We start from the raw sequence: 14978 nt of genomic DNA, 5'->3' as shown, positions 1-14978 counted from the left end.
GCTTGAGTTGTTTAAAGTGATGTTAAGACTTATGATTGAATTTTACATGCGTTAACATTTTCTCTCCCCCTCCCCTTTTTTTTTTCTTTTTGAACAATCTTCAGTGATTGGAAAATATACTCAACATCCAGAAATAGGTATGATTTGTATTTCTTTATTTTAATTTAAAAAAATGTGGTCAGTAACAGAGGGCTCTCCTGTACTTAAGAGTGCCTCGTGACAGAGTATTGCACAGAATAGACAGCAATAGCCAGATTACACTGGTTATTGTCACTTCCCATACTGCTTAATGTTTATTTATGAGGACCTAACATGTTTAAGTATAACTGGTTGTATCTATGTTCAGAGTTCAGACTCTAATGATATTTGATTTCACTTTATGTACAGTGTGTCACAATCCATATAAAACACATTCAATTTCCCTTACTGTATAAAACTGGGAGTAAAGTTACCTTTTTTTTTTAATTTATTTTTACATTCCTAATGCTAGAATAACTACTCATTTAATTTCTCATAGTCTTAAGAATGTTCCTCTAGCATAAGCATGTGTCAGGGTTTAAAGAACACATAAATGATCATTTTTAGTACATGAATGTTCAGATTTTGCATCTCTATACATCGTCTTTTTCTCAATAACAGGGATTTTTTTTGTGAGAGTGTGTAAACAATACAGCCAATCAGAGCATCCCGAGTCTGCTTGTTGCCAAGGGAAATAATAAATAATGAAATGGTGCAGCAATAAGCAGCCTTGGATCCTCGGGAACAAGCTCTTCATAGCTTCTTAAGACACTGTGATACAGCCTCCAATTAGTCATTTTGTTGTGTCCAACTAGGTACAGAACAATATACAGAGATGGAACCTAAATGTGCATTTAACCCAAAGGCACTATACGATTGGTCTAAGACTGATGCATTAGATTTTTGTATCTATTTATGTAGTCCTCACACTAGCTTTATTTATATTACAGTTTATTGCTGTTTAGGAATAGCCATTGCCTCCTCCCTTTTTAGAAAGAAACTAAAACACTTTGAACAGTGCAGTTACAGGGTGCACATTATTAAGGTGTTATGGGTGTTACTTTATGTAGTAGAGGAAGAAGACACTGGTCGAGAGTTCTGAACTATTACGTTTAGGCTAGAGAGCAATGTGGGATTCTACAGCTGATTTAGGGATATGTTTACTGTGAGCTAATGCAGTAAACCTGTTTACTGTGCGTTCAAATATTTTAATTAAATTTGCATATAATAAAATATGCCCATACCTTTAGGGCCACTGCATGTCTCATGGGATATGGATTTAAGGTTTGCTTTAACCTCTAATCAGGAGATCTGATTGTGTGGCCTTGTCAGTGGCTATACAAGGTGCATAATTGTGGCATGGTGCTGACCTTTCCCATAGCGTTGCCTTGAGATTAGAGAATAAGAGGTTATATATATATATATATATATAGCTTGTGGTAATATGAGCAGAAGGTTTTGTTTTTTTCTGGACTATTGCAGAGAGTTTTGCCTGTCTTATCTCAGAGTGAATCATTATGAGCTTTCAGTTCATGATGTGCTCGCCATTCGGCCCATTCCCCTTCCTGGCACCTTTGCTCCTAAGTAAAATCATTGTATGAAAGGGTCATCAAACCTTTACTTTATATATTCCTAGTATGCATCAGCAGGCAAGCACTGCATTACAAATTAGCTGCATTCAAAAGAAGTCTTTTAAAAGCAATTGAAGGCACATTCTAAAGCAAAAATGATATCCTCTAGATCATTACAACATGTCATTTTAGCATTACTCATTCTCATACGGACCCTAGTTTATTAAATGGTTAATCTACCCACAAAAAGGTCATTGTGGCCGGTTATTGGTAGCTACGTATGACTGCCTAATGGGTTTTGCTCAGGAGCAATGCATAGTAATATAGGATCAGTAATGCAAAAATTCACTATTCTACTTCTCTATCTGGTTATATAGATTCATTATTATATGTTCTGTTCAGATGTTCTAATGCAGAGTGAAAGGATCTAAATACTTCATAGAAACCCAATGTGGAAGTAAAGAAAAAACTTCCACGGAAGAGTGCGGTATCAGCACTCGCTGACCTGACCACTAGGCGGATTATACATTTCTTCTAATAAAACATAACTTTTATTTGATAATGTTAAAAAAATGGGGGAGAAGGGGGAACACTAACATTAAAAACCTAGGATAGAGTAGTAGTTGAAAGATACCTTAAAAAAATTAAATCATTTAAATAGGCCTCTGAGGTATGATAGCCAAGTTCCAAATATAAACATTATCAAATAAAAGTAATGTTTTATTAGAAGAAATTTATAATCCGCCTAGTGGTCAGGTCAGCGAGTGCTGATACCGCACTCTTCCGTGGAAGTTTTTTCTTTACTTCCACATTGGGTTTCTAAGTAATTTTCGTGCGGAGCACCCCTCCCCTTATCAATACCAGAACTTTAAGTTATCTATAGTTACAATTAACTATTCTACATATACTGGGGAGTGTGACCATCTGTAGTGACATTGCTCAAACAGCTCACAATATCTAAATACTTCCTGTAACTCTAGTTTATCTGCTCCTGTGATATGAAACGCGTTAACCATTTTTATCGTCATTATTTATTCTTCACATCTACAGGCATGAGTGATACTGTGAAAAACAAGTTCTCCATCGTTTTCTCCATCATTGGAATGTTTGCATCTCATGCTGTGGGAAGCCTAAGTGTTTTCTTCTGCGCTGAAATCACACCCACCGTTATCAGGTATTTTCTTATTTCAATTTAACAACTAAAGGAATATGAAATCAATTTTTTTCTTTCCAATTTACTTCTGCTTTGTTCTTTTAGTATCTTTATGTTGAAAAGCATACCTAGATAGGCACAGGAGCAGCAATTCACTACTGGGAGCTAGCGGCTGATTGGTGGCTGCACACTTATGGCTCTTGTCATTGGCTCACCCGATGTGTACCAGTAGTGCATTGCTGATTCGTCAAAGAAAATTAATTAAATTTGATAGTAGAAGTAAATTGGAAAGTTATTTAAAATTGCTTTTACTATATAAACCACCATTAAAGTACTGCATGAATGTGTATTCTATGTATGTGTTTCCTCAGAGGGTGTGGACAGCAGTTCTGCACTCAAACAAAAACATTTCACAGAGGGGCTGGTACTTAACTGGGCAGAAACGTCAAAATTAAACCTTTATGATTCAGACTGAGCATGCAGTTTTACTCAACTACAATTTGCATCTATTATCTAATTTGTTTGTTGATTTGGTATCCTTTGTTAAAAAGCATACATGGGAAGGCTCAGGAGTAATGCACTACTGTCAGCTAGCTAGCTGCTGATTGGTGGCTGCACATATATGCCTCTTGTCCTTGGCTCACTCAATGTGTTAAGCTTGCTCCCAGTACTGCATTGCTGCTCCTTCAAGAAGTGAATGAGAAAATTGTTTAACATTGTAAGCTCTATTTGAGTCATGAAAGAAAAAATATTGTTTCTTATCCCTTTAAAAGGGGTCTTTATAGTCAATTTTTCCTTTGTTTCATTTAAAAGGGGCATTTTAAAATATATAGAACTAGAGGTGCCACTAAAAAGTGTCAACTAAAACAGTACAATGAAAATGTCTCAATGTGAAAGTGCTACTGTAATTAGGGAAAAAAAACTCCTACACAATAAATACTGTAACAAATTCTGTGACAAAGATACCAAGAGAATAAAGAAAAATTGATAATAGGATTAAATTAGAAAGGTGCTTAAAATTGCATGCTCTATCTGAATCATGAAAGAAAAAAAAAATTGGGTTTAATATCCCTTTAAGAAAAAACAATAATCCCCAAAAAAAGTACCACACCAGTAGTGTTCAGTGACAAATGACTATAGCAAAAAGTTCCAGCAATGCTCAAGATCACGTCTGCTCCTCTTCAAAATCATTTCCTCTTTTTTTTGTCACAGTACGTTTCACAATACACAGACTTTCATCTGCATTTCTTGACATTTTAAAAATGTATAATAGTTTTTTAATGTATGGTCCTCTCCTGTATAAGCAAACAATTATCTTGTTTTACATTTTAATTCTGATTAATTGTAAACAGTGTTTACTTAAAGAAACATAGGACCCCACATTTTTCTTTCATGATTTAGATACAGCATGCAGAATGAATCTGAACTTGTTCTAAGTAATATCAATTATACGTGGTAAATGTTTTTGAATTAACATTATAAATCTGGTTAATTTTCTAAATGTGCCCCGATTGTCCCCAAAATAAAGTGGGATTTTATTTTTAGTTAAAAAAATAAAATAAGCATCTTTATTTTTTAAATAAACCTGCATTAAAGGGATGGTAAAGTCTAAATTAAACTTTCATGATTCAGATAGGGCATGTAATTTTAAACAACTTTCTAGTTTACTTTTATCATCAAATTTGCTTTGTTCTCTTGTTATTCTTAGTTGAAAGCTAAACCTAGATAGGCTCATATGCTAATTTATAAGCCCTTGAAGGCCGCCTCTACATTTGACCGTTTTCACAGCTAGAGGGCGTTAGTTCATGTGTTTCATATAGATAATATGGTGCTCATGCACGTGAAGTTATTTAAGAGTATGCACTAATTGCCTGAAACGCAAGTCTGTCAAAAGATCTGAAATAAGGGGGACATCTGCAGAGGCTTAGATGCAAGTTAATTACAGTGGTAAAAAGTATATTTATATAACAGTGTTGGTTATGCAAAACTGTGGAATTGTAAATAAAGGGATCATCTATAAATAAAAAGTTGTGGGTGTGGGGCATTAGAAAAACGGCACTGATAAGTGCCTTTACATTGCGGTCCACGGTGACTGTTTGTTCTCTATAAATATTTAAGTATATGCTTATATACATATATATTTATGTGTATATACACATATTAACATAAATATATATGTAAATATTCTTATACATATATATATTTAAAATTGCCCATCGCTGCACGACTTACCCCCTTCACTTCACTAGTTCTCATTCCACGTCTGATGGCATGCGAACGAGGCTCCCATTGGAGCCTATGGAAGCGCGCTCTCATGAGCATAGGTTCCCTTTTCGAACATCTTTCTTGATGATTAGTTGGAATTTTATATCTTTTTGTGGCAGATATAAAAAGAAATTGCACTGCATTTAGTACTTACTATACACAAGCAAAGGCACTTAAAGGGACAGTATACACTCATTTTCATATAACTGCATGTAATAGGCACTACTATAAAGAATAAGATGTACAGATACTGATATAAAAATCCAGTATAAAATGGTTTAAAAACTTACTTAGAAGCTTTCAGTTTAGCTCCGTTGAAAAGGTAGCTGGAAAGCCCACTGCAAGTGGGAAATAAGACACTCCCCCTCCCCCTTCTTTTGCATATGAAAAGACCCCTTACACAAACAGGAGCAAGCAGGAGAAGGTAGCTGACGGTATTCAAATAAAACTTTGGGGTTTGGTTAGGAGTCTGAAAATCAGAGCAATGTTATTTAAAAATAAGCAAAATTATACATTTAAAAAAAAAAAAAAAACTTTATGGGCTTTATAAATAGATCATCTACAAAACATTTATGCAAAGAAAAAAATGAGTGTATAATGGCCCTTTAAGAGGAGGCTGGCCCAACGAGATTACCACAAACAAGTATGGCTGAGAATGAAGTCCAGAGGATGGGGATAAGTATGCCTTATTACAGGATAGTTGAGAGTAGTACCTCTACTAAGGTGTAATATTTGTCAGATTACAGTATACAATACCCTGATATGTGTTATATTATCAGGAGACCATTTAATATGCAAGCGGCTGATGACAAACTAGTAGATTATGTAAGCAAGGGACTGTTCTTACAGGGAATGTAAAACTTTAGATAGCCTTCTCTGCCCATCCCAACTACCCTCTATAGGGAAGAAGGAAGTTCTTGGATGAGAAGTAAAGGTATTAGTGATGGACGGTTTTAAATCAGAGGTCACCAGTAAACAGTTTTGTGTACAATCATGCTTGAATTGCACATCCTGTTTTGTTATTGATGTAATGAATCACCTGTATCCAATGTAAGGTCCAATATGTGGAGTTGATGACCGGGGATGCACAGTCCTATGTTGGTACATTTAAAACACTGTTGGTTTAGCACTTTGTTAGACAGCACAACAAATTGGTTTCAACTATCATATAGCAAACTATTGAGAAAATATTTAGCCCCTGGCGAGGTGATGATAGAATCAGATTACTTAATAAAAGGGAGATGTTTTGGCTATTTATGTTACAGACGCATGTATAATATCTGCAATATGGATCTTACTAGTTCATGGATGTCTCAGAATACACAAATAGACCCCTGGATGTATGGATGGAGGTTGTCACCACATTACCCATAACCAGTCTAGAGATAACACAGGGCAGAATGATTCAGATCCTTAACATGATGTGCAAGTCTCTGCAGCGTCGACCATCTCCCAAAATTAATTAGCCGGTACTGGTGGTTAGTATGGCTCCACCATTTCTCAATCCCGCTGGCTGTCATCTGTATGGAGAGAATTCCAGTAGCGATATAAAAGGATGGTCTGTTAAACTGCACAGTTGACACACATATAGTCTCTTAGGGAAGGAGACTCATTCCAGGGTTTTTGTAGATGGATAATAGCGAAGAGGTAAATGTCTGAGGAGGTGTAATCGGTATAGCGCTCTGTAGATTCTCTACCACCTCATGCGCCATAATATGCTCATCCTCCGGTGTATCCTCTGCTAGCAGCTACTAGATAAGGCCATCAAACTCACACTTTTACTTTCATAGTCTTCCAGTAGGTCTCTAAAGATGCTATAGAATACTTGCATATCCATGCTGGGAAATAAGGACTAGTCGTCGTGTTTTAGTCTTTTATTCTGCACAGGGTATATGGAGGTAATGTATATATGGCCTGTACATTCTTCTTCATGTGTTTTGCAAAAAATTGTTTTCAAAATTCAAATTTACTCGTGTATTTTTAATTTTGACTTTTATGCAATGAGACATAAAATACATTTTGAAAACGTATGCACACTTTTAGGTGCAATAAAATGCTGTATAGCTGATTTTAATAGCTTTAGTTTTTAGTTAACATTTTATACGTTGTCTTAACATAAAGAGGACATTTTTGTTATTTTTTATTTTTTGTGAATTGAGTAAATAAACTGCAAAATAAAACGTAGTAATCATATATTAATGAATTTGCTCTACAAAAATTAAACGGGGCTTACTTTGTCATTATCCCATCTCTTATCACTGCAAGCTAAATGATACTCATTTTCTGTTTTCATTTGATGAGAGTTCATCTCATCACTCAAAAACAGCATAAAGTATATATTAAAAAATATATAATTTTATTTTGAAAGAGAAGAATAAAGGATAATGAAGTGAAGCAAGTAGGATCCATAGAACAGTTCAGAATGGGCTTAAAGGTTCAGTAAATAACTTGAGATTGTAATAAAAAAATGTTTAATTATGCATAGTAAAACTGCAATATACTCCCATCATTTATTTTTTCCACTTTTCGTGTAATTGTGTGTTTTCTAATTCTGAGAAGTGGAAATTCACATAGCCTTCTCAAGGCCAACTCTGCTACATATTTGCTCCTAATTGGCCTCAGTGGATAACAAACTGCAAAACAATGCCGTTTTTGCTAACATTATAGCTGTGGCTTGCCTTGTCTACTGCAGTAACAAGTTTAGATCAGGTCCTCTAAATAAGGCAAGTGGTGGTTGGAGTTTGGCTACTGGAAAACAATCGCCACAAACAATCACCTAGATTACGAGTTTTGCGTTAACAGGGGTGCGGTGCTAACGAGCAGTTTTACCTCACTGCTCACATACAGACAACTCTGGTATTATGGGTTTTTAGAAACTCTGCGTTAGCCGCAGAAAAGTGAGCAGAGAGCAAAATTTAGCTCCACATCTCACCTCAATACCAGCGCTGCTTACGGTAGCGGTGAGCTGGCTAAACGTGCTCGTGCACGATTTCCCCATAAGAATCAATGGGGGAGAGCCGGCTGAAAAAAACCTAACACCTGCAAAAAAGCAGCGTAAAGCTACTAACGCAGCCCCATTGATTCCTATGGGAAAACACATTTTATGTCTACACCTAACACCCTAACATGAACCCCGAGTCTAAACACCCCTAATCTTACACTTATTAACCCCTAATCCGCTGCTCCCGACATCGCCGACACCTGCATAATATTATTAACCCCTAATCTGCCGCTCCGGACACTGCCGCCACCTACATTATACTTATTAACCCCTAATCTGCTGCCCCAACATTGCCGAACCCTACATTATAATTATTAACCCCTAATCAGCCTCCCCCAGTGTTGCCACAACCTAACTACATTTATTAACCCCTAATCTGCCGCCCCCAACGTCGCCGCCACTATATTAAATGTATTAACCCGGGGGGCGTGTCCGAACCACGATCTCATGTGGTCGCATTTTCTCTGAGCTCTCACTGATTTCTTGAAATCCGCCGACGACAGGAGAGATCTTACAGCACTAATCTATACCCAACTGCTTATGAGGGCAGTTTAACTAATAGCACCTGAAATTTAGAGACATTTGTGCTGTGTTTGTGAAGTTTGGGCCAGACATCGGACGTAAGGGCCTAGAGCGGCGGCTCATTATAGGCAACGCCACCCCCCCTCGAGTAATCGAGGGTACTGGTCCTAAACGTGTACTCAGTACTTCAGCCTGAAATATATACACTTTTGCCGAACCATATCAACTGCTCAGAGTTGAAATAAAAGAAGATACTATTTAATACCTCTTTTTAGTTATCCTGCAAAATGGATGCCGAACAGAAAATTAACCTGCACACCAGTTGCGACAGCTGCATGGAGAGGCTGGAACGCTGCTTCCAGAACTTGACGGCCAGAGCCCCATGGGATTATCTAATTCACATTTATGAAGGACGGCAAAAGCTCCACCTATCTACATTAACCAACAAAGCAGACACAATGCCGGTCTTACCAGGGGGCACCAACCCCGCAATGGAGTCCTCATGCTCGCTTCCGACATTTGTCCCGCAACCCTCTGACAGCACAGAGGGAGTCAAGAAGGAGGGAGGCTCTTGCCGTGTGAAGGCTGCTAATAGACAGGTCGGGAAGCTGTCTGAATCTAATCGGTGCCCCAGTGAAGCCGAGGTAGAACCGTCCGCAATCGATAAAGCATGGGAGGACTTGCCGTGGCCAGAAGGTATTATAATCAATTTGGCATCGGGGCGGGAGCTCGGGGGGGACTCCCGTGCTGCTCCAAACAATGAAAAGAGCCTTGGCCCCTATGCCTGGGCAATTTTCCCAACTGGACATTGCTGACAAGCTCCGATCTGCAAATCTGAAAGTGGAGGGTTGTCCAGGAATTTCCCCATCACTATCTAAGCACCATTTTCATGGCAGTGGGAGCCATACTTGGGATATAGAGACAGTGTTCACACTTTTATAGGTTTTGCCTGGATTCAGAAGCATAGTGTAAGCTTTTCCTTTACACATTTGGCTTATTAATCACCGTGGCAGAGACATTAAGGTATTTTGGGTTGTTTGGCTATGTATTGCCTTGAGTTACAGGATGCTTGTTTTTATCTTGTATTTCATGATGTAATAATATTAGGGGTAAAATATGAATTCACTCTGTTGATTATACTTTTGGCCTGACGCAAAGGTTCCCTTAGTATCTTATTTCTAAAATGGCCTTCTTCCCGCGGTTTGCGGCCGGAACCGAGGAGGGGGCTAAAAGTATTTTTTGCAAGATATAGGAACTGTCTTAGTTTCAACATATGTTGTCCAGTGGAATTTATGTTAATCAAGCCATCTCACCACACCGTCACTTCATATCTAACGCTTTGTAGATTTGTTTTCTTTTTATCCATGCTTGGTGGATATTACAACCTACATAGCACCCTTAAATATATTCGCATGTTTTCTGCGGGGCTTAGTGGGGGGCCCCTGAGGGAGACATCCTATACCATAAAGATACAATAAGGGTCTCTAAACACGAAGTAACGGTACCTCCATATGCATGACGGGCACACCTCCTTTAGAACGATAAAACTATTAATTTATCTTTCTCTAATAAACCCCTGTAAGTCCCCAAAACAGTAAGTTGCATCACACATCCAATAAATAACATAATGAACACATCAGGGATGAAACTTCTCTACCCAAGCTGTTTTCTTAGCCTTACATTGTTGTATATTATCCTTCTGGAGATGTAATAAAAAAGTAAAGTTGTTTTTTCCTAGCTATCTTGAACCACTGTATTAATGTTCTCATGTTAAGCTGCTTAAGTCTCATTTCCCATTAAGGGTTAACATGTTATTTCTTTATGTTATAAGGTTCATACTTAATTGTTCTTGTGTTAAAGTGAATGTAAATTTTGATGTTTAAGTGCCCGGTTTTTAAAACTTTGATTAAAAACAGGGGCACTTTAATTCATCAAAATTTACATTTCACTCGTGTTGTGACAAAAAACTTACCTTTTAAACTTCACAGCAGCTGCTGCTTCCTCCGGTCTCACAAGCCATTTCTGATGTCAGAAATGATTGATAGGTCATCCTCCAATCACAGATTCCCCCCCGGGGGATTCAGTGTCTGATTCACTGCTGTGATTGGAGGAAGCCAGATACCTCATTTTAGACCCAGGAAGAGGCTTTGAAACAGGTGGAGGAAGCTGGAGCTGCTGTGAAGATTAAAAAGTAAGTTTATTTTCACAACAGGAGTGAAATGAAAATATTGATGAATTAAAGTGCCCCTGTTTTTAATCAAAGTTTTAAAAACCGGGCACTTTAGCATCAAAATTTACATTCACTTTAATGCTTATTTTTAACAAGTGGGTGCACGGTTAGGACCTTTACATCTCTCACTTTTAAAACACAAATCCTATTTAGCATTGTTAATCTTGGAGATGCTATTTTTCTGTATATTTTATGTTATTGTTTTTGTTAAACCCCTGAATAATACTATTTACAAACCTAAGATCCAAGAGTGATCTAACAAGACATGAAGAGGGGAGAAAATGAAGGGGAAGGCTATTTTATTTCCATTTATCTTTTGCTCTTGGTACAGTATATACTTTCAGATATGCCATGAATATTTGTATTGATTTTTGTACCATGCAATTTATGCCTGTAAACTTCTTTACCTTCAATAAAAATGTTTACAAATAAATGTATTAACCCCTAAACCTAAGTCTAACCCTAAACCTAACCCCCCTAACTTAAATATAATTTAAATATATCTAAATAAATATTCCTATCATTAACTAAATTATTCCTATTTAAAACTAAATACTTACCTATAAAATAAACCCTAAGCTAGCTACAATATAACTAATAGTTACATTGTAGCTAGCTTAGGGTTTATATTTATTTTACAGGCAAGTTTGTATTTATTTTAACTAGGTACAATAGTTACTAAATAGTTATTAACTATTTAATAACTACCTAGTTAAAATAAATACAAATTTACCTGTAAAAAAAAACATAACCTAAGTTACAATTACACCTAACACTACACTATAATTAAATTAATTACCTAAACTAAATACAATTAAATACAATTTTAAAAAAATATCTAAAGTACGAAAAAAAAAACCCCCACTAAATTACAGAAAATAATAAAATAATTACAAGTTTTTTAAACTAATTACACCTAATCTAATCCCCCTAATAAAATAAAAAAGCCCCCCAAAATAATAAAAAGCCCTACCGTCTTCACCCAACCGGGCCGAAGTCCTCAACGAAGCCGGGCGAAGTGGTCCTCTCAGAAGTCTTCATCCAAGCCGGGAAGAAGAGGTCCTCCAGACGGGCAGAAGTCTTCATCCAGGCGGCATCTTCTATCTTCATCCATCCTGCGCGGAGTGGCTCCATCTTCAAGACATCCGACGCGGACCATCCTCTTCAAACGAAGTCCAACTGAAGAATGAAGATTCCTTTAAATGACATCATCCAAGATGGCGTCCCTTGAATTCCGATTGGCTGATAGAATTCTATCAGTCAATCGGAATTAAGGTAGAAAAAATCCTATTGGCCGATGCAATCAGCCAATAGGATCGAGCTTGCATTCTATTGGCTGATCCAATCAGCCAATAAAATGCCAGCTCAATCCTATTGGCTGATTGCATTTAAATATATCTAAATGGATGAAGACTTCTGCCTGTCTGGAGGACCACTTCGCCCGGCTTTGTTGAGGACTTCGGCCTGGTTGGGTGAAGACTTCTCAAGGTAGGGTGATCTTCAAGGGGTTAGTGTTAGGTTTTATTATGGGGGTATTGGGTAGGTTTTAGAGTAGGGTTGGGTGTGTGGGTGGTGGGTTTTAATGTTGGGGGGAGGTATTGTACTTTTTTTTTACAGGTAAAAGAGCTGATTACTTTGGGGCAATGCCCCGCAAAAGGCCCTTTAAATGGCTATTTGTAATTTAGTATAGGGTAGGGCTTTTTATTATTTTGGGGGGCTTTTTTATTTTATTAGGGGGATTAGATTAGGTGTAATTAGTTTAAAAAACTTGTAATTATTTTATTATTTTCTGTAATTTAGTGGGGGGGTTTCATACTTTAGATAATTTTTTTAAATTGTATTTAATTGTATTTAGTTTAGGTAATTAATTTAATTATAGTTTAGTGTTAGGTGTAATTGTAACTTAGGTTAGGATTTATTTTACAGGTAAATTTGAATTTATTTTAACTAGGTAGCTATTAAGTAGTTAATAACTATTAAATAACTATTGTACCTAGTTAAAATAAATACAAAGTTGCCTGTACAATAAAAATAAACCCTAAGCTAGATACAATGTAACTATTAGTTATATTGTAGCTAGCTTATGGTTTATTTTATAGGTAACTATTTAGTTTTAAATAGGAATAATTTAGTGAATTGTAGTAATTTTATTTAGATTTATTGTAATTATATTTAAGTTAGGGGGTGTTAGGGTTAGACTTAGATTTAGGGGTTAATACATTTAATATAGTTGCAGCGATGTTGGGGGCGGCAGATTAGGGGTTAATAAATGTAGGTAGGTGTCGGCGATGTTAGGGACGGCAGATTAGGGGTTAATAAAATGTAACTAGTGTTTGCGATGCAGGAGGGCAGCGGTTTAGGGGTTAATATATTATAGTGGTGGTGATGTCCGGTTCGGCAGATTAGGGGTTAAACTTTTTTTAAAAATGTTTGCGTTGTGGAGGGGGGGCCTCGGTTTAGGGGTTAATAGGTAGTTTATGGGTGTTAGTGTACTTTTTAGCACTTTAGTTAAGAGTTTTATACTACGGCGTTAGCCCAAAAAACTACTGACTTTTAAATGCGTTATCAGTCTTGACTGGAGAGGCTGTACCGCTCATTTTTTGGAAGACTCATAATACCGGTGTTATGCAAGTCCCATTGAAAATATAGGATACGCAATTGATGTAAGTGGATTTGCGGTATTTTCGAGTCTGACCAAAAAAGTGAGCAGTGAGCCTGTCATTTCAAGACTCGTAATACCAGCGGGCGTTAAAAAGCAGCGTTGGCACCTCTCAACGCTGCTTTTTAACCCTAACGCACAACTCGTAATCTAGCCGATAGTGTTTAGTTTTAAAATGTTTAAACCTGGCTGATAAAATATTCTACAGCAACACAAAAGTGATGTCTTGTAATTACAAGTGTAGTGTTTAGTGTCTCTTTAGCTGGATATTTTTGTGCAGGAGGATCATGTACTGAGACAACCTCAGTTACGTAATTCAGTCTGTGTATCTGCTATACAATAAGGTTGTGAAACTGTGTGAAAAGCTGTTTTTGCATCCTCTCCTAAGCCATCTGCAGAATCAAGGTTACTGTGATCAGCAGATACAAAGACCCAAGTGGTGCCCACTGTCCAAAAATAGAACAGAGGAGCCACGTGTGTGCCAGATATCATCGCCCAGCAGATTTCAAAACGGCACAGTAGTAGAAGATATTGGGGAACAAAATGGTTATTTTCTAAACAAATGATTTGTGTTGTATTCTAATTCTGAAAATCCAGTTTGTATGGCTCTGCAGCAGCATTTAGGTAACAAATACATACATATATATTTATAAATTAAAGTAACATAACAATGTAATGCTCTAATGCATTAGGGCATTTTTGTGTTGTATAAATGCTTGTGTGTAAAACACATAGGCAAAGTCTGAGAAGGAGCTGCATACCACCCAACTGTCATAGATATTGCTGGATTGTCGCAGATTAGGATGTCTGCACATTCTAACTGTGAGGGGAAATGTCCTGGTATCCAGGGAATGACTAAAGTTATAGGCAAGAAACTATGCGTTAGAGGATTTTGTCATTTATTAGGCCACTTTTAAAGTTAAAGCAAAGTCAAAATTAAAAATTCATCATTCCGATAAACCATTCAATTTTAAAAACCTTTCCAGTTTAGTTTTATTATGAAATTTTGCTTTGTTCTCTTGGTATCCTAGGTTGAATAGCAAACTTACGCTGATAAGAGCATAGTGCACGTGTCTTTAGCAGTCTATGGCAGCAGTATTTTCAGCTATGTGTAACATTGCAATAAACATTGTTGCAAACACTGATGCCAGATGGTAAAAAATGTGCAGTGCTGAGCTCACTTAGGGATTACTCTTTAACAAAGGATACCAAGACAACTAAGCAAAATGGATGATAGAATTGGAATTAAAGAGTGAATCAGAACGTTGTTTAAAATGGCTTGCGTTGTTCAATTCTATTTAATTTTAACTTAGACAAAATAGATGTCTTGTAATACAAGTGTAGTGTTTAGTGTCTCCTTAAATTTTCTTCAACACTTTTTCTCTTTGCTACATGTTTTAATAACTAAATACCATTTCTAACGCATTATGTAGTGTAACTAATTTACTTTTAATTTCCATGGAGCCTGTTTTGCTCTGGGACCAACTAAAGCAATCTTGAAAATTTAATGGCATCTGTGATATGTTTTTGTTTTTTATTGCTTTATATGGCTGTGAGAC

The 14978-nt window shown here is 36.8% G+C and overlaps 1 protein-coding gene across 2 annotated transcripts in view; it reads left to right on the top strand.

The window, feature by feature from the left end:
* The window catches only part of SLC22A23 (solute carrier family 22 member 23), a 356688-nt gene that overhangs the window by 314846 nt on the left and 26864 nt on the right, over nucleotides 1–14978 (top strand). For both annotated transcript variants that reach the window (XM_053714681.1, XM_053714680.1), the window contains 2 exons: nucleotides 105–137; nucleotides 2640–2763. In XM_053714681.1, the coding sequence (XP_053570656.1) occupies nucleotides 105–137; nucleotides 2640–2763 (157 nt within the window). The remainder of the gene's footprint in view (nucleotides 1–104; nucleotides 138–2639; nucleotides 2764–14978) is intronic.

The sequence above is a fragment of the Bombina bombina genome, chromosome 5 (assembly GCF_027579735.1).
Source record: "Bombina bombina isolate aBomBom1 chromosome 5, aBomBom1.pri, whole genome shotgun sequence".
Taxonomy (NCBI): domain Eukaryota; kingdom Metazoa; phylum Chordata; class Amphibia; order Anura; family Bombinatoridae; genus Bombina; species Bombina bombina.
This window is presented reverse-complemented; position numbering and strand designations above follow the sequence as displayed.